At 43.5% G+C, this 21,949-nt stretch overlaps 1 protein-coding gene across 7 annotated transcripts in view; it reads right to left on the bottom strand.

The window, feature by feature from the left end:
• CACNA1B (calcium voltage-gated channel subunit alpha1 B) overlaps positions 1-21,949 on the bottom strand; it is a 298,282-nt gene that overhangs the window by 65,693 nt on the left and 210,640 nt on the right. For all 7 annotated transcript variants that reach the window (XR_008580034.1, XM_054848973.1, XM_054848970.1 and 4 more), the window contains 6 exons: positions 16,131-16,952; positions 14,695-14,909; positions 12,444-12,564; positions 8,451-8,580; positions 6,849-6,908; positions 5,453-5,559 (listed from right to left, as the gene is read on the bottom strand). Coding sequence is in view for 6 of the 7 variants with exons in the window: in XM_054848973.1 (XP_054704948.1) it covers positions 5,453-5,559; positions 6,849-6,908; positions 8,451-8,580; positions 12,444-12,564; positions 14,695-14,909; positions 16,131-16,952 (1,455 nt within the window). In the remaining variant the exon portion in view is untranslated. The remainder of the gene's footprint in view (positions 1-5,452; positions 5,560-6,848; positions 6,909-8,450; positions 8,581-12,443; positions 12,565-14,694; positions 14,910-16,130; positions 16,953-21,949) is intronic.

The raw sequence follows: 21,949 nt of genomic DNA, 5'->3' as shown, positions 1-21,949 counted from the left end.
GAGGGTTGTTTTCGGTGTTTTTACGAACCCCCTCTGCCAATATTGGTTTTTTACACCGCTAATACAAAGCCAGATGTCCCACAAAATAAAAGGTCCAGATGGAACTAGAATTCAGTCAAAAGGTGTATACAAATACACATCTGACCAGAAGATTTCTCACAACAAAAATTAATTGCTATGGAAGGATAAGATTTTAGGTGACTACAGAATAACAGCTACAAAATTCAAAAGAGCTACAGAAGAGCAAGTAGGATAAAGACAGACAGCAAACAGAAGCCCAGTGACTTAAAAAAAACAAACAAACAAAAAAACCGAAAAACCAAAACAACAAAAAACCAAACAAACACCACAAGAAAAAAAAAACGCATTAGGTCAATTCTGTTTGCATTAGGCCAGTTCTGTTTTTTCTGGGGCTGTTTGTTGCTCATTTACTTAAAACATTAAAAATATTTTAAAAGAGCTTGGCATGGTCTTTTTTCCTTTAAAAAATAAAAGATCCTTTAAAAAATTAATAGTTCTTTAAAATGAAAGCTTCTTGTTTCTGTAGCTCCTGCCAGCAGCTCTGATTTCATGTAACATGGGCCTCAGAGTCATGTCATCAAATATTCAGAGTAGGGTGGAGTCACCGCCTTCTGCAATTGCCTGAAACCCCCAAGGCAGAAAGCGAATTCCTCCACCGCAGAGTAAATGAGGTCACGCAACTCTGCCCAAGCACAGAGCCCCCTCTTCCAGGGTCTAAACGATCTGGTTTCCTAGAGAGAAGAAAGAATCAAGTACCCAATTTCCTGGACGACATCAAAGACCTTTCCTTCCATTCTCTTCAGTGCATCTCCGGGTTATCTGCTGTGGAGGAGCCCTCCTGAGCTCCTGCCCTGCTCGGAGCTGCGGCACGAGACGATGCAGCTCTGCCTCCCCCTCCATCCCCAAAGCAAAGCTGCGCTGTACCGCACCAACAACAAAACCGCCGCCTCCTTGCAGATGGTTAAATGCAACTTTTGCTACCTCCTTCTTTACAAATTGCCCCTGCCAACATCTCAAAGAGCTCTCTATGCTCTGTTCTGATGTCAAGGACTTTTCACCAATGTCAGGGGCTGACAACCTGAATCCCAGCTGGGTCGCATTGCCCAGAGGGCACAAAATTAGTCCTGAAGCTTCCAGCACTGCTGATGTAGTTTAGAGGTGCAACCCTCAGAATAACACTAAAACTGCTTCTTTAAACCTAGTTATAAAGATTTTCACAAATTGCAACTCTCACATTAACAATGTACCTGCTAAATTATCCCTTCAAACCTTTTTGGTACAAATATATCTGCTTATCATAGTTTCTGACTCTCTGGTCTACTTGGCTTTCTAGTCTGCTTCTATCCTCTGCTTAAAGAAAATCAGCATGAATGAGGACTGTTAAGGGAAAATACATTTCACTGAATAATGAGCAATAAAGGGACAAAGGAGTCAATGCAATGGGTGTAACATGGTTCGTTTCCACAGTGGCAAGTGTGTGTACACACGTTTGACAGGCATAACAGTGCAGCAAGAGACAGGAATAACATATTACCCCATGAAACTCCTAGAGAGAGATTCCAGCAAGAAGAAGACAAAGAAAGAGCAGAGTCAATGACAAACAGAAACATAAGGCTATACAGTGCACCCCATGCACATACAGATATGTGCTGGCAGATAATCCCATCCCCTGTCCCACACCCACCAACTCAATATTCGTAAAAATAAACAAGCAAGGAAGCAACAGATTGGCTATACAGCATATACCCACACATTCCCCCACAGCGCATCAGCCCTTCGACTGACAAGCAGACAGGGCAAATATACTTTCATCCTCCTGACACTTTCGGAGGTAATAACTTTGATTGTTTGGCAAATGGCTATTTGCTTTTTCAAAGAGGAGCATGAAGTTCTGTGCATCTCAGCCACCTTTCTCTTGCTGAAAATGTAAAAATGCAATCTCTTTGCTGCTATTCATCAGCTATTTCTATTGAATAAGTAGATTTTACACCTGGGGCTGGTAAATTTTGATGACAAATTTACGAGCCTGCTTTAAGCTTCTCTACCTTTATTTCCCTAAAGACTAAAACATGTCCGTGTGTTTGTGGCATGTTTATCTCTAGAAAAAGAGAGTAATTTCCCTTTGAAATACATTGCTAAATGGAAGACATTATTACCATCATCATCATCAGTATTATTAATATTTCTAGCATCTCACTGGGGCTCTTGCTTTAATTTTTTTTTTTTTTAACTGCAATAGCTTCTGAAGGGCTACAGGCAGAAGGTAGACTGATGGCTGGTTTGAGAGGCTGAGGTGGATTTTATGTCCCTTGCAGCAACGACCGATACCATCTCATATGCCTAAACAAACATAGACTGTTGCGATATTCCAGATGGAAGGGTTTCAGGGAGCTCTGTTTTTCCCAGGTTTTCAGTGACATGTCTATTCAGCAAGAGGTTGATTCACGTCACCTTCACTGGACACCAACAAAGTCAAGAACGTTCATGAATTAAATCACACCCACTGAGTGGCAATCATGTATTCTTGCATAGAGACACTGGTAACAGCCACTTTAAATACATTTTTACAGTGACACTGATGATAAGTGACAGGACTGCAGTGTTTGCTAGAAAAAGCCCACTAACAAAACAATGAAGATTACCCAGTTTATTCTCCAAAAGCTCATTTTCAGGATTATCAAAATTCAGTAGACTCCGTGCGTCTGTCTGGTTTAACCAAACAACTCGGTTGAGCTAAGGACATGACTATCCAATTTTCATCTGAACAGTCTGAGACTTGTTAGTATTCATAACTGGACTAGCGGGAACAGAGAGCAAGTTATCTTCTATGAATGACTGGATTTCCTGCTCTCAGATTAGACCAGAGATACTGCAAGTATTCTCTGAATTGGATGTCAATGCTCTCACTGCCAGCTGAAACATGGACATGCAGAGGTTGCAGTCATAATAAAAAAAAAAATCACAGAAAAAATTCAAATTTTTCCAAGTCTCAGAAATAAGTTTGACTTTCTTTAATCTGGGAGACAGTAAATAGGCAGGTAGGTTTTGTGCATTTGCTTTTTGTAAATCCCTGCTCAATACTTACTCAAAGAACATGTAAAATAGAAGCAGCTTGGGGCATGCTATTATGAAGCACAGTCAGGGAAGGTACAAGCAATTTACTTAGAAGCCGATGAGGTGCTGTTAGATATTCATGGCCCAACGCGAGCAATAGAAAACCTGAGCACAAAAAGACTCAGAAGGATTAAAAATTATTCATTTTAATCCATAACTTGTCCAAAAGAAAATCGTGTTCAAAGAGATGATGTTTTAAAGGCAAACCCTGATGTTTGTTCTCACAGCGCATGGAGCTGCTCTGAAGGGCTCACAAAATGCCCCTTCTCCCAGTCTGCCTTGAAAGCTTGAATTCTTAATGACAAAGGGAAATTCTCAGTCAACCACAGACTTGAGTAATATTGTTTTGCAAACTATTACTTGTGACTAATATTATTTTACTTTTATACCTCTCTTCAATTCAGAGGAGCTCTGTTAACTTGCTAAACTTTTTTTTAGTAAGTTTTTGCTTAACTCAGTCTGATCACATCCAGTTCTGAAAGGCGTTATGCTAATCTATACGCAGGGAAACTAAGCCACACACATGCCTAGTCAAACTTAAAGAGCAAGCTGGTTTTGGATGCCAAATTTTAGGTAAGCAAGACATTCACCAGACCAGCTGACAACCTTGCTTACAACAGAGCGTTCAGTTCCTCTGAAGAGCAAATTTCTAAGGAATAGTGACAAAGAAGGGTAGCATGATGTTGAAAAACTTAAATTGGGCATGACTTGGTCCAAGGTCAAAACAATTCTTCGGTGTAGGATTGGGTGCAGAAAGCCCAGACCTCAAAAAATTGCCACTGTCACCTCCACTGAAGGACAGTAAATGATGTAGTTTGATCATCTAATCATTTACAGGAAGGATCTGGTCACGGCTGACCAAAAAAAAAAAGAAGTACAGGACTAAAGAATTTGAGTATATGTCTTAAGGTGCATTTCCCCTGTTCCATCTTTAATACAATCTATTTGGAAAAAGGGGAAAAAGAGAATGGTCGCTCCTCAGCTGGCTCAAAAATCATACCAACAATGACAATCCTATCTCCTTCCGTTCAAGTGCTCCATGGTCAAACTAGCTTAGATGGTTCTTATCCAGAATTTGCTATGAAGAATGGAAGATCTAAAATAGACATCTCACAGCCCTGATGTGAACGGAACTTTGACACCTCAGAAAACTCCTGAGAAGTATTCCAGACCACCCTTACCAGAAAGGTCTCAGTAATTTTTTATGCTGTGAGGGACATGGCAATAATTTTCATCAGCAGAGCACCTAAGAAGAGCAGCGGCTATGGCTGTCTGCCTAAAAATTACTGTCAATTTAAATATACAAGATATGCTTCCGCAGTTCCTTGACAAAGGTGAATGCTTTTTTCTCATTAGCAAGTAAAACACTGCTAATTTGTTCGGCTTCTCTAATCATCACGTCAACAAACAGGTGACTGGGGTTTGGGCATGGGCTGCTAAATGTTCACGGTCATTACTCAAGGCTAATTTAGCAGAAGATGAACCGGCCAAGTCCTGTAGACTGTTTCCAGGTCACCTCCTAGAATTTCTAAGGAAAACATTTGCAATACAATTATATGATTATTCTGTGGTCCAGCACTACAAGTGAAAAATTTTTTTCCACCATCCTGAGCTCCCCAAATTCTGAAGAACCCGCATTGTTCTTCCTTTGGTCTCTTCTGAGAAAAATGCTCAAACTAAAAGCTAATCTTCATTTTTAAAAAGCAATTCCTCTGTTGCTCAAAATCCTCCATAACATTAAAGCAGCACATGGAACATTATTTAATGTCATAAATAGAGAGCAGTGATTGAGGGAGGGAGCAATTAGGCTTAGAAGTGAAACTCTCTGGAAATGCAAGTACCCTGAATGAGAGAGGAGGAAGAGGAGAGAGAAATATCAGAGGTATATGAACCAGAAATATCTATGACTCTAGAAATAATGTTTTGTAAAGAGTTCACTGAGCTATCAGCTGATTTCATTTACTATTTTTTCAAGTAAGAACAAATTTTAAAACAATTGCCTGAAGACAGAAGACTGCCACAAACTGTTATAATGTGTCCTTGAAAAGAAGTTGGCCAGAGGGTCACAAAAATCTCTGTTCAGTGTTTGACTGAACAGTGAATAGACTCACTCTAAAGCTGGGAGAATTTTCAAGACATTCTACTACACAGATTTAGGGATTTTTTTTTTTTTCTTTCGCCCAGCTATGAGATGAGATAAAGGACAGAAACTGAACATTTCGCTGAGAAATGGAGCCACAAACACTAGCTCTGTGCCAGGATCCTGCCTCTGCAACTTATTTCCTAGAAATTGGGATGTTAAGGAAAATGTACTTACGAGAAGGCAAAGGCCACCAAGGCCCCACTGACCACAATGAAGTCCAGGATATTCCACAGGTCACGGAAGTAGGAGCCAGGGTGGAGTAACAGCCCCAAGTCAATCATCTTCAGAGGAAACACATCAAAAGAAAGAGTTTCAATAAAACAACTGCTAAATCAGCACTACCGAGGTACACAGGTATGTCCTTGATCAAATGACCCTTCACAAACTCTTCTTCAGGGCTTCACAGCAGCAGGGTAACATCTAGAGGCTTAGTCAAGCTGCTCATCTCTAAAAGGCGCAGGGAGCTCTGTCCAAACTAGAGCTGACGTCAACAAACCATAACCAAAAGCATGAGAGACAAACGTACTAAGTGCTACGTAGGATTCTTTGCACAGACATGCATTAATTTATGGGAACAGCAGTCTGTGTGTGAAACGTTCAAATAGTTTAAGTTTATTCTACCCCAGTCCTACCAGACATTAGTCAGAGGTAACAATTGGCACAGGATATTATGCAATAAAACACAAAGAGAAGATGGGAAGACCCACAGCCACATGCAAGAGTCAAAGGAATACACCTGCCCCAGAGCACTTGCTGGAGGATGCTGCTCAGCGTGGAAGCCTGGCCGGCATCTGCACGCAACTGAGCCTCTCCTTATGCTGCTGCTAAAGATCTTCTAGACTTGAGTCTCAAAGTGCGTGCTAGACATTTTATCTGCTTTTCCGAGAGCTCTACAGCTACCCAGGTAAGGTTGCTTTCCTCACACAGCTTCTAATCCTTCTACTGAACAAACAAGGGAAAAAGTGGGTTTTATTCTGCACCCCTTTTGCATCTTGCTCTGACAGTAAAAACTAACTCCACCATTACCTCAAGAATAAATCCTGACATTATAAGAATTGTGCTTTCTGGAGAGTTACTGCCCCACAGTTTTAGCAAAGCCCATTACCCTGCTGAGTAAAATAAAAAGATAAATTCTCAATTTTTTGAAACATGACAAATCAAGAATTAGTGGCTATTAATATTCCCGGATCAGCATCAAGGGAAAAGGGAAGAATCAGACATGTCTCAGTAAGGTCTATCGGCTCCTGTGTCCTTAAGCCACGCACGGACATTTCTGCATCAGGCAATCGCATTTCTTACCCTCCTCCACAATCACAGCTACTAAAGATATCCTTACATTTCTCCATAAAACGTGACATTAAGGAAACCAGGAGAGCTGCTACAGAAAGGCCTCTGTAGTGCACTGACTGCTTCCGAGTGCTGTTCCTGAGTTGGAGCTCTCCATCCCCACCGCCTCTCCAGGCGCCCCAGGGAGATCTGTCATGCTCCGCTCTCTTTCTCCAGCTTCCCAGAGTAGGTGAGTGTAAATCTGAAAGGGGAGGTGAACCTTTCTGCTTGGAAAAATTCTTACCTTGATCACCATCTCAAAGGTAAAGACACCCGTGAATATATAATCCAAGTATTTCAGAGCCTAAATGGGAAAGAGGAATGTGTATTAGAGGAGACTACACACTGAAATAATCTGCTCATGAGCAAAGAGTAAAAAGTCTGTTCTAGCAATGGTCTATTTGCTACAATGGGTAAATATCATCTGATGGGAGGCTTTCAAATAGTTTAGGCACAAACTTGAATCATCAGATTTAAACAGCAACATTTTTTCCAGTCCTTGCCAGACTGCAGTATGCATCCCCATGGGATGCTTCAGTGCACCTGCAGATATGGCAGGTCTAATAAGGCAAAATGGATATTTCAAATAGAAATATTTGAATACCCTTTCCTAAAGAGTTTATTTGCCAGCACCTGAGTAGCAGCCTGGGTTTCTCTTCTGCTGTAGCTGATGATAGTATTATTAAAGACCTTGGGAGAGTAAGAGAGTGATAAAATCCTTTTTGTAAAGCTGATTCCATAGTTATTAAGGATGAGGAAGAGAGATTGCTCGTAGCTACTTCAGCTTATTACTGATATAGAGATTCATGGATCCTCTTCAGGAAAAAGCTAATACTGACCAGATTCAGAAGCAGGAGGCCAGGCCAGGCAATTCCTGCTCTGCCCTGCTCTGCTGACTTGTGCTCTGAAGCAATTCAGTTCCTTAATCTGTTTAAGGGGTGGATGAACACGGACTCCTCAGTACACATCCTGGTAAAGACAATACCAGGCCATTAGAATATCTATAGATCTCCTAAAATTTAACATAATTCTGTGGATGGGATGCACCTATTCAGAATCAGATTCATATGATTATACATAGTGAATGGATATAAAGTCAATATAAATATCACGATATCCACAAACTGCAACTATCTACATTGATGAGTCCAAAATTAGGCAACTGTGTTCTTGCAATTTCTATACTTAATCTTCAGTTCTGTAGAGGCCCTGTTGTCCATGTAACTGTAACCAGCTGTGTGCCAATGTCCTCATGTGAATGTGCTTGAAAAGAGACACCAGCAATCTGCTGCATGAATGCTCCTGGGCTCCATGGTCTCATGTAAAAGGCGGCACACTCCTACTTCTGCTCGTAACAGTATCCATCTATGAAATCTCCAGGTTTGGTATGACATGGATAAGCAATTTTTTTACTAATTCTAGGAGACTGCTACCATGCCCCACCAAGATAAAGAGCCATATCTGTTTTTGCTTCCTCAGGCTCTGCTCTAACAGGAGCAGGGGATCTCAGGACAATCTGAGCCCTGGCTTGTGACTGGGGAAGCCTTTCCCATTGCTGAATGGTGTGTAAGCTTTGCAGGCTTCTTCCATGCAAGTCACACCAGCCAAACAACCAGTGATTTCCAAGTTCTCAAACTCAGATGTGGTTGAAGCAGCAGAAAGGGACAGGAATTGCGAGCATTTTGATAGTGGAACAAGCTAATTTGAGTATGTTATTAAAGAAAGCTCCAGCTTTGCACTTCCAGTGCACCATGTTATCCTTTGGAGATGGGAATGGACGTGCCACGTGCATAACTGCTGGGAGAAGCAGAACAACTTTATTCTGGCCATGTCGGTTGACACTCACATCGTTCCTTGGTGACTCGGCTTGGACAGGGTCTTCTGCAGCCAGGGCAATGCTGCTGAGGGCTATCACTATGAGGATGACCATCTCGAAATAGCGCAGGTTAACGATGTAGTGGAACAGACGCCGAATCCTACAAACAACATAAGCACATAGGAGGGCTATTGCAGGTTCTGCAAGTCAAGTACTGTGGTATGAAAGACTGGCAGAAGGACGACATTCATCAGGAATATCACCTTTAGGATTCCTAATACAAAAATGGTAAGGAAATAAAAACTAGGATCAACGTCTTTAAACTCCAGATTGCAACAGATCTATGGTGAGATTTAAAGAAAGACATTTAACATCTCTGCACTGCTCTCTAGCCCTCTGCAAAGTAATGGCACCTATCAAAAGGGCATTGAGAACTTTCAAGCATTCAGACTCAATCCTACAAATTATATTTATATATGCCCCAATCCTTTTCACTTTGAACTCGCAGGCTAAAGTCCTGTGAGTTCAAAACTAGTTTTGAAATCCTTTTAATATCAACTAATCCCTTTAAAATTGAGATATATGCTATGCACTCTGAGACTCTTAGCTGAAACTGGCTTTGTAACTATGAGTATTACTTCTAGCAATCTCTCTCTTGCCAAATAACTCTGCCTGTACTTTATTTTAAGATATGCTTTATAAGCTGCACAAATACTTTACAGTAATATATTTGATTACTTTAACTTAATTTTTTTCTTCATAAATTGTGTCCAAGAAAAGTGACAAATGCCTCAATTTCTAAGCAATGCAAAACTATTCACAAATTTCAGCTAATAACTCTATCTGATCACAATTCACAAATACTTAACTGCACAGAGAATTCTACGTTTGGACCATATTTGTCAGCTGAATAAAGGACTTAGGTTCTGCCTGAAAATCAAATTGTGTGCGTAACTTGCCAACAACCTTGTTATCTGAGAATGTAATTCAGTTACTATATCACATTTTCTCAAAGCAAATATCTGAACAGTTATAATTAAAATTTATTTTTCACATCTACTTATATATTCCTTTTCTCTGGATTTCTAATGGAATCAGAATGAAAAAGATTTACAAATACCAAGGAAACAGATTTGATATAAAATAACATGAAGAAAAGTGCTTTTGTGGATCCCTTAACTCTGGTTATCAATCTGACAGAAAAGGATTATCATCTTTGTGCTCTATGCATCCATGGAAGTGAAAGGCAACATTTTCAATAACATTTATAACTGTAATTCATGCATCAAACTCAATTCATCAAAGAAATAACAAGTCCCTATTTTTAGATCTTCATCATTCATAACCAGCACTGAAATACGGGAGCATTTGTAAACTGCCAGTGGTGCTTGAGAAATCATTTTAAATGCATATCTGTTTTAAGAGGGTGGGTGGCACTTGGAAAATAATACATTTAATTTATGTTTCTCAGAACTGTTTTGCCCACTAGCAGCACCTGGATCATGTGTCCCCAGTGGGGCTTGGAAGGGAGATAGTTAGCAATAGATGTGGTGAAAACCTTCATACCCAGAAAGCAGAAAGACCTCTCTTGAGAAGTTAGCACCAGCCAAAACACCTGAGGGCATCCAGCTGGGCCTGCATCTTGCCCAGAGGAGGAAAAACAAGTTGCTGACATTCCTAGAGTTTGGTCTTCGTCTTGTTATTTCCCCTTCGCCCGGTGTTACGATACCTCTCTCCCTGTGAACTTTGTTTTTTCAATGGTCTTTCAGTACAGTTTTTGAGAGAGTGTGTACATGTGCTGGAGAAAACTGCAAGATGACTGAAACTACATACTAAATCCTGGACTATGAGGCTCAGGTCATAAATGTAGGATGAGGTGAGACAAGACAGCATACATATGAAAGAAAAAAGTCTTGCTGCTTCTCTGTCTGCCCAGTCCACTCCTCAGCTCAGACCCTTTTGGGCTTGGGACCATCTAGCTTCCCACTCTGCCATGCCACCTTTGGCATTTTGCAGCTAACACACTTTTGGTGGTCACTCCACAACAAAAAGACTCAAGCCAGACCACGGCTTCCACCACAGATGCATTTCTGATGTCAAAGATGAACACACAGAGCAGCCCATTTTGTTCCAGGATGTCGCAGTCCCAAGTGGCAGGAGGTGTAGGAGCATTCATTCTTCTCTTGAATCAAGTTCCCAAAGGAAGGGCCCAAGTCACAGAATCACAGAATGGTAGGGGTTGAAAGGGACCTCTGGAGATCATCTAGTCCGACCCCCCACTAAAGGAGGATCACCCAGAGCAGGTTGTACAGGACTGTGTCCAAGTGGGTTTTGAATCTCTCCAGAGAAGGAGACTCCACAACCTCTCTGGGCAGCCTGTCCCAGTGCTCAGTCACCCTCAGAGTGAAAAGCTTTTCCTTGTATTGAGATGGAACTTCCTGTGTTCCAGTTTGTGTCCATTGCTCCTTGTCCTGTCACTGGGCACCACTGAGAAGAGTCATAGAATCACAGAATGGTTTGGGTTGGAAGGGACCTCAAAGATCATCTAGTTCCAACCCTTCTGCCATGGGCAGGGACACCCTCCACTAGCCCAGGTTGCCCCAAGCCCCATCCAACCTGGCCTTGAACACTGCCAGGGAGCCAGGGGCAGCCACAGCTTCTCTGGGCAACCTGTGCCAGGGCCTCACCACCCTCACGGGGAAGAATTTCTGCCTCACATCTCATCTCCATCTCCCCTCTTTTAATTTAAACCCATTCCCCCTTGTCCTGTCACTACACTCCCTGACAAACAGTCCCTCTCCATCTTTCCTGTAGGCCCCCTCAGGTATTGGAAGGCCGCAATTAGATCTCCCCGGAGCCTTCTCTTCTCCAGGCTGAACAACCCCAACTCTCTCAGTCTGTCCTCACAGCAGAGGTGCTGACCCCTTCCTTTTGACACCCACCCTTTTGATATTTGTAACTATTGATGAGATCCCCTCTCAGTCTTCTCTTCTCCAGGCTAAACAGGCCCAGCTCTCTCAGCCTTTCCTCATACCAGAGATGCTCCAGTCCGCTCATCATCCACCTTCGCTGGACTCTCCCCAGTAGTTCCCTGTCTGTCTTGATCTGGGGAGCCCAGAACTGGACACAGAACTCCAGATGTGGCCTCACCAGGGCAGAGCAGAGGGCAGGAGAACCTCCCTCGACCTGCTGACCACGTTCTTCTTAATGCACCCCAGGACTCCACCTTAGGTATCTGAGCGTGCAGAGTACAAACATCTAGGATCTGCAACAAGTCTACCTGAGCCAGAGAGAAACGATCATATCTGCACCTAGCAGATCTCTGGGTTGGCAGAATTTTCAAACGCCCTCCGTTGCCCTGCTGAAAATGACTCACAGGCCTTCATGCTACAATTATTACAACCCCTGCTGCTCTTGTCTCGTCCTGCAGCCCTTCAGAGCAACACATTCAGTATTTACAGGCTTTGAGCACAAAGCTCCCCATGAGGCAGAAATGCCTGAAGCAGAAGAAATGCTGTAATCCCAACAGATCCCACAAGCTGTACTCTCAGCCTTGGCAAATAAAAAATATTCATATTTTCCCAGAAGTTCAAAGTTTTTAGTGATGCAAGGGTACTAGTAGAGAAAGAACACGAATTCCAGCTAAGGAACCTGCAAGAATTTGTTGACATGAAAAGCAGCCCTCAACCTGCTTCTCCTGATAATATCTTCTCCCAGTGACAGTCTGTACTCCCACCCTTTAGTGATCTACAACTGAGCAAATAGCTGCCCACCTGACCATCAGCAGGGCAGTTTAGGAAGGTTCTGCCTAAAGCGTCATCTTTTCCCTATACTGGCAATCTATTCCCCCAGGAAAGCCCAGCTGAAAGGCAGCATCTGGTCCGCAACCTACATAAGCTTTTATTTAATTTCCCAATGTGTTTGACTGGCAGAGATGAAGATCAAGCTAACGTTATTGCTCTGAATACCCACACTCGAAACACCTGTAACCCGTAAGTGGCATTACAGAGGCAGAGGACTTACGGATTTGTAGGACTTAGGATGAACATGGAACTGTAAGGCAAGATTGGTTTAGGCCCATTCTTTGTCAAGTCATCAACGTCTTTCTTCTCCTCTGTTTTGCTTTCAAATTCAACGTTGTTCACTGAAACGTGAATTTAAGGAAACAGAAATGAGAGTGTTAAAAACGTATCCGCAGTCTTCACACAGCAGGCTGCCTGCAACAGCTGGATATGCAAACAACGCAGCTGGGATAGCAAACAGCCTTTGAATATGTTGATTAAATGTGATGAACAATCATTTGATTATTATCAGCACTATTTACTACAGTATGATGTACACTGCAATTATACTCCTTAACTGCTGCACTGATGAGCAATGTATCAGAAACGGCCAGGAAATGAAGATGCCCAGTGCAGACAAATCTTACACTTATTTATACAAGAGCTGCCAAACTGAGGATGGAAATCCCATTCCAAAATATGATAAATGATTAGGGAGCGAGGATCAGCTAGGGATCCATGGAAAGAAAGATGGTAAGTCTAACCAACCGCATAATTCTGTACCTTTTCCTACAGATCGGTAGCAGGGTTGTCTTTGGAAGGTGTAAAAGAGCAAATTCATAGATGAGCTTTAAGAATTTTGGGGCTAAAACTGCTGAATTTCCCAGCGTTAGGAACAGAGACTTGGAAGGGGCTTCTTGGACTTCCCAGCTCTGCACCTGCATAGTGCACCCCAGTTTTGGCAGAGCTCCCCATGTATAAAGGTGTTGAGCTCCATCTCACATCAGGTTTTTAACTTACACGATCCCTTTTTAGAAGATTGTTCTGAACTTCGCTCCCAAAGGTTAGAAATACATTCTTTAATTTCCATCATAACTTTACTTGCAATGGGTTTATAGGATAATTTATTTAAGCTAATTTCCAATATATGAACTGGAAAACATTTTATGCTGCAAATTCTCTTCTTAGACAGATATCTATACTTGTCTATTAATTCACAGAATCTAGAATCAAAAAACTCCACCCACTTATGTGTTAGGTGAAAGTTTTTTATTACTTTTTATTTTATTTTGCAGCAAAATGACATTTCATTGTGTGTGAGTGACATATTCAATAAACTCTTTACTGTATCTCAAGCCAGATACACAGGAAATGGCCAGGAAAGAGAGAGGTTGATAAATTGTGATTGACAGGAACTCAGTATTGCAATATAGTAAAATTACCATTTTAGAAAAAAGAAGAAAGAAAAAAAAAAAAGGACAAGTCTTGTGTGGCTGACAACATGGTGAAAAAGCATGTAGAGAAACAGCTAGCTTTGGCTGAGCCTCTTAGAAAGCAGAGTCCTGACAGCCTGTGACCTAACGTGGATCTCTTGGATTTCATACTGCACCTCTCCTTGGCACCCCCAGCTCTCAACACTTCTCCAGGCTGTGCCTACACTGCCAGGGATGAGCCACAAGCTGGTCAGAACAGGCTGGGTGGCTGCAGAGCAGATCATGGGCACAATGGTCTTGGGACTGTTTGCAAAACGGTGTAAATCTACACTGACAGACCCAAGGCTCTGGAAAAGGACAAGCTAGGATGGATCTACTGAAACTGAGAGGTGGTGGATTGCAAGAAGCTCTAAAATTACACAGTGTGCAGGAACCTGAAGCAGCAGGGTCACACCAGGGACGCTGTGCAGCCATGAAAGACCTGCTGCTCCACAGTGGGGTCAGCAATAAGACAAGAAGTGTGAATTCAGTCTGTGGGCTTGAATGCAATGCCACTGCTTCCTCTGTCCTTTGCTGAGGGGTCTGTGGCCAGTCAGGCCCCTGGGACACCAGGGGAACTGTAGCACAGCACTGCTGGGATGACAGCTTGCAGCATGGCAGCAGAGGAAGGTGATAAAGCAGGGGACCTACTCCTGAGCTCACAACAAGCTCTTGACTGGTTTGCTGCAGAAGTTGCTTATTTTGCTGCACAGCTCTCAGTTACTACATTTTGTTGTTTTTCTTGCTCTTCCTTATGGAAAGATACATGGACGTGCTCTGGTGAGCCACCTCCAGGGAACCTTACATAGTGTTTTCCAGAGCCACCAGCTGACTCTCACATTTTTGAGTTCCTGCAGGCTGCATGAACTGTATAGCCTATATCAACATCAAATTCTCCCGTCCATCTACTGCAAGGATGCTGGTGGCCAGGAGAGCCCCCATCACCCAGTGTGTGCTGCTAGATCCTTGGAAAGTTAGCTCTTTTCTGGCAATTTCATAGCAAAAAGCAAAGGCACTCACTTGGTATGACAGTGGTTTCCCCCGGTGGGGCAGTGATAGTGACAGGGATGTTCACAGTGGTGGTTTTGTCCAGAGGTGGCTGAATCATCCGCGTCACATTTTTCTGGTTGTCAGCATCTTCTGGCTGCTCCGGGACTTTCTGCAGATAGGTGCTGGGAAGGGTGTGCACAGGGACACTCACACTTCCACTAGCCTCAATCTCACACTGGTTCTCCCTAAGGCAGAAAACCAGATTTTATTAAATATGATCCAAGAAGGATTCGTAGAACATACGTACCCTGATGCTGCACCTCTTGCTAGGTTTCATAGAGTGTTTTCTTCATGGAAGTCCTTTGCAGAAAAGTCACAGACTGCAGGACAACTTACTGATAACACTTTCTCCTCTGAGACCTTCTGAACCAACATCCAAGCACAACATTAAGAGGAATGGTGCCACTCAACATCACTTTATTCAATTTAATGAGACTCGGAACTGAGGTTCATAAGCAAGGACCACTTGGCACTTGCATGTAACAGTGACATTAGCTTTCCAGCATCAGCTGGTTTCTGAATGAAGTCTGACATTCTGCTTCTTAATGTTCTCCTGAGGGATTATTTAAATCTGGTGATTCTCTTTTCCAGTCCTAAACTGCTCTGTAACGTTGCTGTTAAGTTGCTAAATAGCTTCTGCGTTCCTCTGCAGCAGTGGCTATATTTCAGTGAGGAGGAAAGCGAGCTTGTGCACATGATCAAACTAAACAGTATGCAAAGTGTTTTGAAAACCATCTGAAAGGAAGATAATATAGACAGGAAAATTATTATCTCAGTGCCACTCACAGCTCTCCATGGTGACATGAACTCTGTTCTAAAGAATCCCAGTGAAATTTCTTTTCCATCATACTAATAAAGCTGAAAAGGCAATCTATCCTTCTTTATTAACTACTCTAAATGCTTCATGAGTACTATTTTTCTCACTTGACTTACATAAGAATTAAACCAAATGAGGTACATCATTGTTCTTAATGGAAGAAGCCACATGCTGTAACAACTGGTGATGTAGCTGACCATCTCACCATAGAAAAGGAAAACCATAGGGCTATAAAAGCAAGACTGCACGCCATTTAAAAATGCATCCCTCAAACATCTTTCAGAGGCTGTGAAATTCACTCTTCCACGTTATGTCCTAAAGGGCCTGTTGGTATTTACACCAAGGATAATTCCTTCCTTAAACCTGAGATATTCTGTGGGCCATCATGGACCAAAATCATCTTTGGGAGCTTCTGTCAATACTGATTTAAGCAAAATGGAACTTCAGGTTACGGTGGTAGATGATGTGAGTGCAAGAACAGCAGAGAATACCATGGGAAGGGGAATAAGTCATTTCCTAAAAGGTGTTTGGGGTCTCGTGCCCTCCGGGCTGTCTCAGGGACACGTCTGGCCACGCAGCGCTCACTTACTTGGGCTGATGATTCCGGTGCTCCTTCTCGCCAGCCTCCCCTTCCTTCTCCCCATTCTCCTTCTCCACCGAATCGTACGTCGACAGCGCCCTGTTCCTGAACCTGTGCCGTCTGTGAGGCTCTTCTCCGTTCTCACCCTTGGACCCAGGCTCTCCTTCCCTGTTCCCAGACCTCGACCCTCCCCGGTGCCGGGAACGCCGCTCGCTCCTGGCCCCATTGATTGTCCCGTTGCCTTCCTTGCCTTGCCGTTCGGCAGAGTGACGGTGAGTCCGATGCCTACGGTGCTCCTTCTCGACACCTTCTTCCACCGACCCTCGGCGATGGTGCCTCTTTCCCCCTTCCTGGCCCCTGCTGCGATCACTTTTCCCTTCCTTACTCCCCGCTTCCACCTCCTTGCTGCGGCTCCTGTGCTGCCTGTGTCGCTCCTCCTTATTGTTGATGCCAGATTCCCCATTCTCATCCTTGGTCACATCACCCTTCTCTTGCTCTCCCAGTTTGTCCTTATCCCGATGCCGGTGGTGCTTTCGTGGAGCTTCTGCCCCATCAGTAGAGCTGACTTTGGTCTGCTCCACCTCCTGCACATCCACAGGGCTCAGCTTGCTGATGTTGTTCCTCCCGTCGCCTCTCGGCTCTACCACCAACGGCCGATCCAAATGAGTCTTCATGTCTGGCCTGATGTGAAGGGTGGTAGCGTAACGCACCCGCTCCTCCGGATCCAGCTCGTTGTACAGCGCCTCGCAGCTGGCTCGGAAATTGTGCATCCGGATCTGGCTGGTCCTCTGCTCCCAAACGGACTTGGATTTGGAGGAGTTCTGCTGCTTGCTAAGGAGGGGAGGAAGGTGAAAAGTTAGTATCCAACTTTGCATGAATTCCCTAAAAAGCAACCAATAAAAAAAAAAAAGAGGAAATTTTCAGCTGAGATGGGGGATTAGAGGGTTTAGCCAAAGAAACTACAGGAATGGAGAGAGAATGGCTGGCGGAGAACATGAGCAGGGAAAGCCAGCAGGATCAGTGTTAGTTTGCCCCCACATATGTTAGACAGTATGAAACAGGCCCTCTGGAAAGGAGTTACCTTGATTTCTAAAACGTAACCATCCCCCTTAGAAGCCTCAGGTATGGCCTGAAGGGTTAAAGTCTCTTGCGCACAGAAACCGTACAGGACAGCCAGAGCTTTCAAACAGCCTACAAGGCTCCCCCATGATTTACCGCACCTTTGTCCCCACCTGGAAATATCTGGATGAGCAACTTAGTGGCAAGTAAAAGAAGTTAGATTGGCAGGAGGAGCAAGGGGAAATTAAATCTGCCCCTGAGGATTTCAGCCTGAGCACCCTGGCACGAGCCCCCTCCCCTGACAGCCAGCCAGAGGGGTCACTTCTCAGGCTGCGCTGCCCCGTCGGCTAATGGCCTGGGAGAGCCGTTGTCCTAAACCCACAGCATCCTTCCGAGGTGAGGATGGACCACCCAGCCCACAGCATCACCAGAGTCCGGAAAAGTACAAGTAAGAAAGGAAACTTGTTCTGTGTACTGTGAAAAGACCCCAGGGACTCAGGGTGTCATGCGTAGATACAGATGTGATGACAGCATCTTTATTCCCTGGAGAAACCTGCTCTTTTCTGCCTCTGTCATCTATTATGATGAGGATACCTCCATTGGCATCGCCTTAACGCCTTGATTTTTCAGCACAGCGCTTGGTTTCTGATGACCACATGCAAATGGGTCACCTACCTAGTCACTGTAGGAAGGGAAGGCTTTTTTCCTTTCCTCCTAAAGATTGCAAGTCAAATTCTGCTTTTGCATAAAACCAAAGTAAACCAGGCTTCCAGGTCGGAGTCCTGGATTTACCTGGTAGAGGTCAGCACCCATTTTCTTCCTTAATGAAACAACTTCTAACAAAGAAGAAAATAATTTTCCTTCCACCAGCCTGCTCAGATGTCTCCATTTGCTACACGTTACCCTGACCTCTGCAGCGCACAGACCTCCAGCACTTAACACACAAGGCTGTGGAAACAGGGAGACAGACGCATTTTTCCTTACGCGCTTTCTGGGCTCCCCTGACAATAGAAGAAAGCTTTTGCGTGTGTACGTGCTGATTTGGGCTGTCAGGGTCCGTCGCCGTGCACAAACCCTGGGGGGAGGCAGCGTTCAGACGGGCTCCCGCCGCGCAGTGGGAGCTGTCGGAAAGGGTTTCCATCGCCGAGCTCTGCAAGGGGATCAGTTCTTTACGGAGGGTGCTGCTGCTGCCTGGTTCTGCTAAAGAGGCAAAAACCTACTTAAATGGTCACTGCAGATGGGATGAGCGCACCCAGGGAGATATGAAGGATCTGATTTAATCCAGAAATCAGAGTGAGCACAGCTAATCACCAAAACTAAAAAATCTATATACCCCGTTCCCAAAAGGCACATTCTGGACCAATTTTCCAGCAGCTGAGTGCCCCATTTACACCCCAGCAGAATGAGTGACAAAAATCACAGTTCTAAACGTAAATGATACCAGAAGGTACTGGGGACATAGCTTAGAGCCCTACTCACCAAAAATCTCACATCTGCTATCACTCTTCAGCAAATTTACTTGGTTTTAGAAGGAATTAAAGGGTAACATGCAAAGCCTCCTCCGACTGCCTGGACCTGCCACCCCGTACAAGGATTTCCCATGGGAAGCCACGTGCTCTGCCTCTGCAGCTCTCCATAGTCAGCAGAATCACAGAGAGATGGAGCTGCCTGGGACGGTGCCCCAGGACGTCGTGCGCATCCTCCAGGATGGACGGGGCACCTCGCTCTGCAGTGGTCCAGATCTAGATCTGCTAAACCAAACTGGGCTACAAAAAGGAACCTCCTCTTCAGCACACCGGCTCAGGGAAACAAGACAGCTTACAGACGTGTATGCGCATGTCTGAGTGCTGCCTTGGTGCACGCCACCAAATGCATTAGTTCTTGGGGGACATTTCTCACTTCATAATGAAAGTCCTCAGGGCAGGGACCGGCTTCTATTTTGTGCATTGAACAGTGAGAGTGAGCTGTCAACACTGAAGTGATAACTAGTAATAACGGGTTGGAGTTGGGTAGCTGCCCTTACGCTGACTGAAGCCTTCAATTTATCTGCAAACCAAGAGCGCAGAGAAGTGCACAGCCGCCTACTCCCCATGCACCATCCTGTGTTCCATTTCCATGGGACACGCACTGCGCAGATGGGACACGAAGCCTCAGCCTCCCTGCAGAGAGCCTCCAAAGCAAACCCCACAATAGATCATCAGGCAACTTTCACAGATGCAGCCTCTCCATCAGTGCCTGCACTGAGCCCATCAAAGCCAAGATGTAAAGAAAAATCTAAATCACCCTGGATGCAGTAAGGAGGAAGGTTGAAGATGCAGGGCTGGTACTCTTCACACAGTGCAGAGGAGACTCTCAGAATCTGCTAGCTCTGACACAAGATGTATCGCTTCAGGAGGAGTTTTTTAGTTGTATTTCAGTTATACCAAGAACATAAATCAGCCTTTAAATTATCTCTGAGGTGCTAAAGCTTCCACTACAACACACAGCCGCCCACTGGCTTTGGTTGCTAACAAGTCAAAGAGCAGGAGGTTCAGAAGTAATGACTGCATCCCTTCCTCCTTCTGCATGAAAAGACACAGACACACAAAAAGAAGAAAACAGAAAATATATAAAGTGCAGTAAAAACACAATCAGAAAATGTGAAGCCTGCCTGCAAGCTCATTATCATACTCAAACCAGTCAAGAACATCAGGAGCAAGTGACAGTGCGCATAACGTCTGCTGTAGGAAACAGAACTGAGCACGTCAGTCCCTCTGGGGACAGTGTTTAGGGTTTTCAGAGCCAAAGTGGCAGCAACTGGAGGGAATGTGTCGTCTGCTTGTCTAATTAAATTTATCTGACTCTCGCTTTCTACAACTTCACGCAGCAACTGAACACGGACATACGTGACAGCTTCTCCTCTCCTGTTGCTCTGCTGTACTTCTTCGCAGAGGAGAGCTTTTGAACTTATTTATGGCACAACAGGAACGTCACCTCAAAACAACACACAGTTTCATTACAACTGCCCGCCTATGAGGGAACGGTGCCTATACACACAACACGGAGAACTGCAGAAGATACAGACAGGGCAAAATCATTTCCTCTGCTTCCTCCAGCGTTTGGTCCAGTTAATTATTGAGAGCTGTATGAATTGGGGCAGACACTAACCATCTACAGTACGAGCATGACATGCCGCAGCATAGCATCGCTTGTCCAAACTGATAAAAAAATGAGCCTTTGTGATAACAAATTTTTTTTCCATAAGAGAAAACTATTTATGAAGCCAACTGCTTATGTGAAATCCTGTTCAGTGTTGGCTTCTTAAAATCCTTCTGAATCCATTAAGAAAATTGCAATAATCACTTCTGATTTACAGATATAGTACAAAGATTAATGTTAATTCACTTTCTTTACAATTACTTCCCATCCCTGTTTTCTGTCTACAGAATATTGCAAAGTCTTTGAAGGGTACTGCCTATATACTCAGTTTTCAGGTCCTCTGTGCTTGAAACATTGTAGTAGATATTGCTGCTAGTACACTTCTCTGAGTAGCTCCACTGGTTTTGCTGGATTAAGAAGCCAGCAGTCAAAAAACTCCTGCCTGTGGCTAGAAAGAAAACCATACAACTCATGAAGAATCAAATAAAATTCATATTAATGAATCAGTGACTAATGTTGGTATAAATAAAAAATACAACCAGTCAGATTGTGTAGATTGTTCAAGAAAGGAAAGCATATTTTTAGTCATATTCTAATCTTAGGGTATTCCTTAATGATCAAAGTTTTTGTTATCATAACCTTTTAAAACACTGCTTCAGCTAATGGCACTTTGCTTCCCAGAACTACTGGTTTAATCAGCTACATAAATGCAATCCTTAAATTTTGCTTTAGTAAATAATGAATGAAAGCTGACTATGAACATAATAATTTGATGTTAAAAATACCTACATAATAGATTGTGGGTATGAAAGAATATGTTCCGATTACAGACGAAAGAGAATTTCTTGTTAAAATACAGTTTCAACAAAAAATGCAACGTGAAAAACCTTTCCACTAAAATCATATTTTCTGTTCATAAACTTGGAGAAGCTCTCTCCACATTTCAATTTTCCACTTGGAAAATACAATGAGGCATTTTAGTTTGGGGTAGGCATGCACAAAGCAGAATGTTTTATCTCTGTTTGGTTTGATAAAACAATTTTCTTCCAGATGAACTCACCACTACTGTTTAAATTTGCTTTGCCAGTGACCCCGGGAGTTGCCGCATGGATGCTTTAGCACCTTTTCTTCTTTATGAGCTACGTCTCCCGCCTGAGCTCTGTCAAGAGATGCACGGTGCTCTCCCACTGAGCTGGTGCAACGGTGTGCATCACAGAAACGCCATTACCAAGGACTGCTGCAGAAAATGCTGCCCAGTCTCTTCCAATATTATTCTTAAATTTGATTTTTTTTTTAATATATATATTAGAATTTTTGATATTGCAGTTTCTCAGAAAGAAGACGTTTGCTTTCATAATATTTCTCCTAACACCCATTAGCTAGAAACTCTAAATATAGAATGTGGTCTAAGCCTAATATAATACTGGCCATATATCACATACTTATGTTCAGAAACTCGCTACTGAAATTTGAAATGCCTTTCAAACCATCACAGATGCCAACTGCTTAGATCAAGAAAGTTCACTAAACACCACATTTTGCATTTAGTGCATATTATCATCCTCAGATTGAATTTCCGCTCCCTTTACCTGCTCTTTTGGGGAATTCGGAGAACTGCAGATACAGGACTT

This window comes from Grus americana, chromosome 20, assembly GCF_028858705.1.
Source record: "Grus americana isolate bGruAme1 chromosome 20, bGruAme1.mat, whole genome shotgun sequence".
NCBI lineage: Eukaryota > Metazoa > Chordata > Aves > Gruiformes > Gruidae > Grus > Grus americana.
This window is presented reverse-complemented; position numbering and strand designations above follow the sequence as displayed.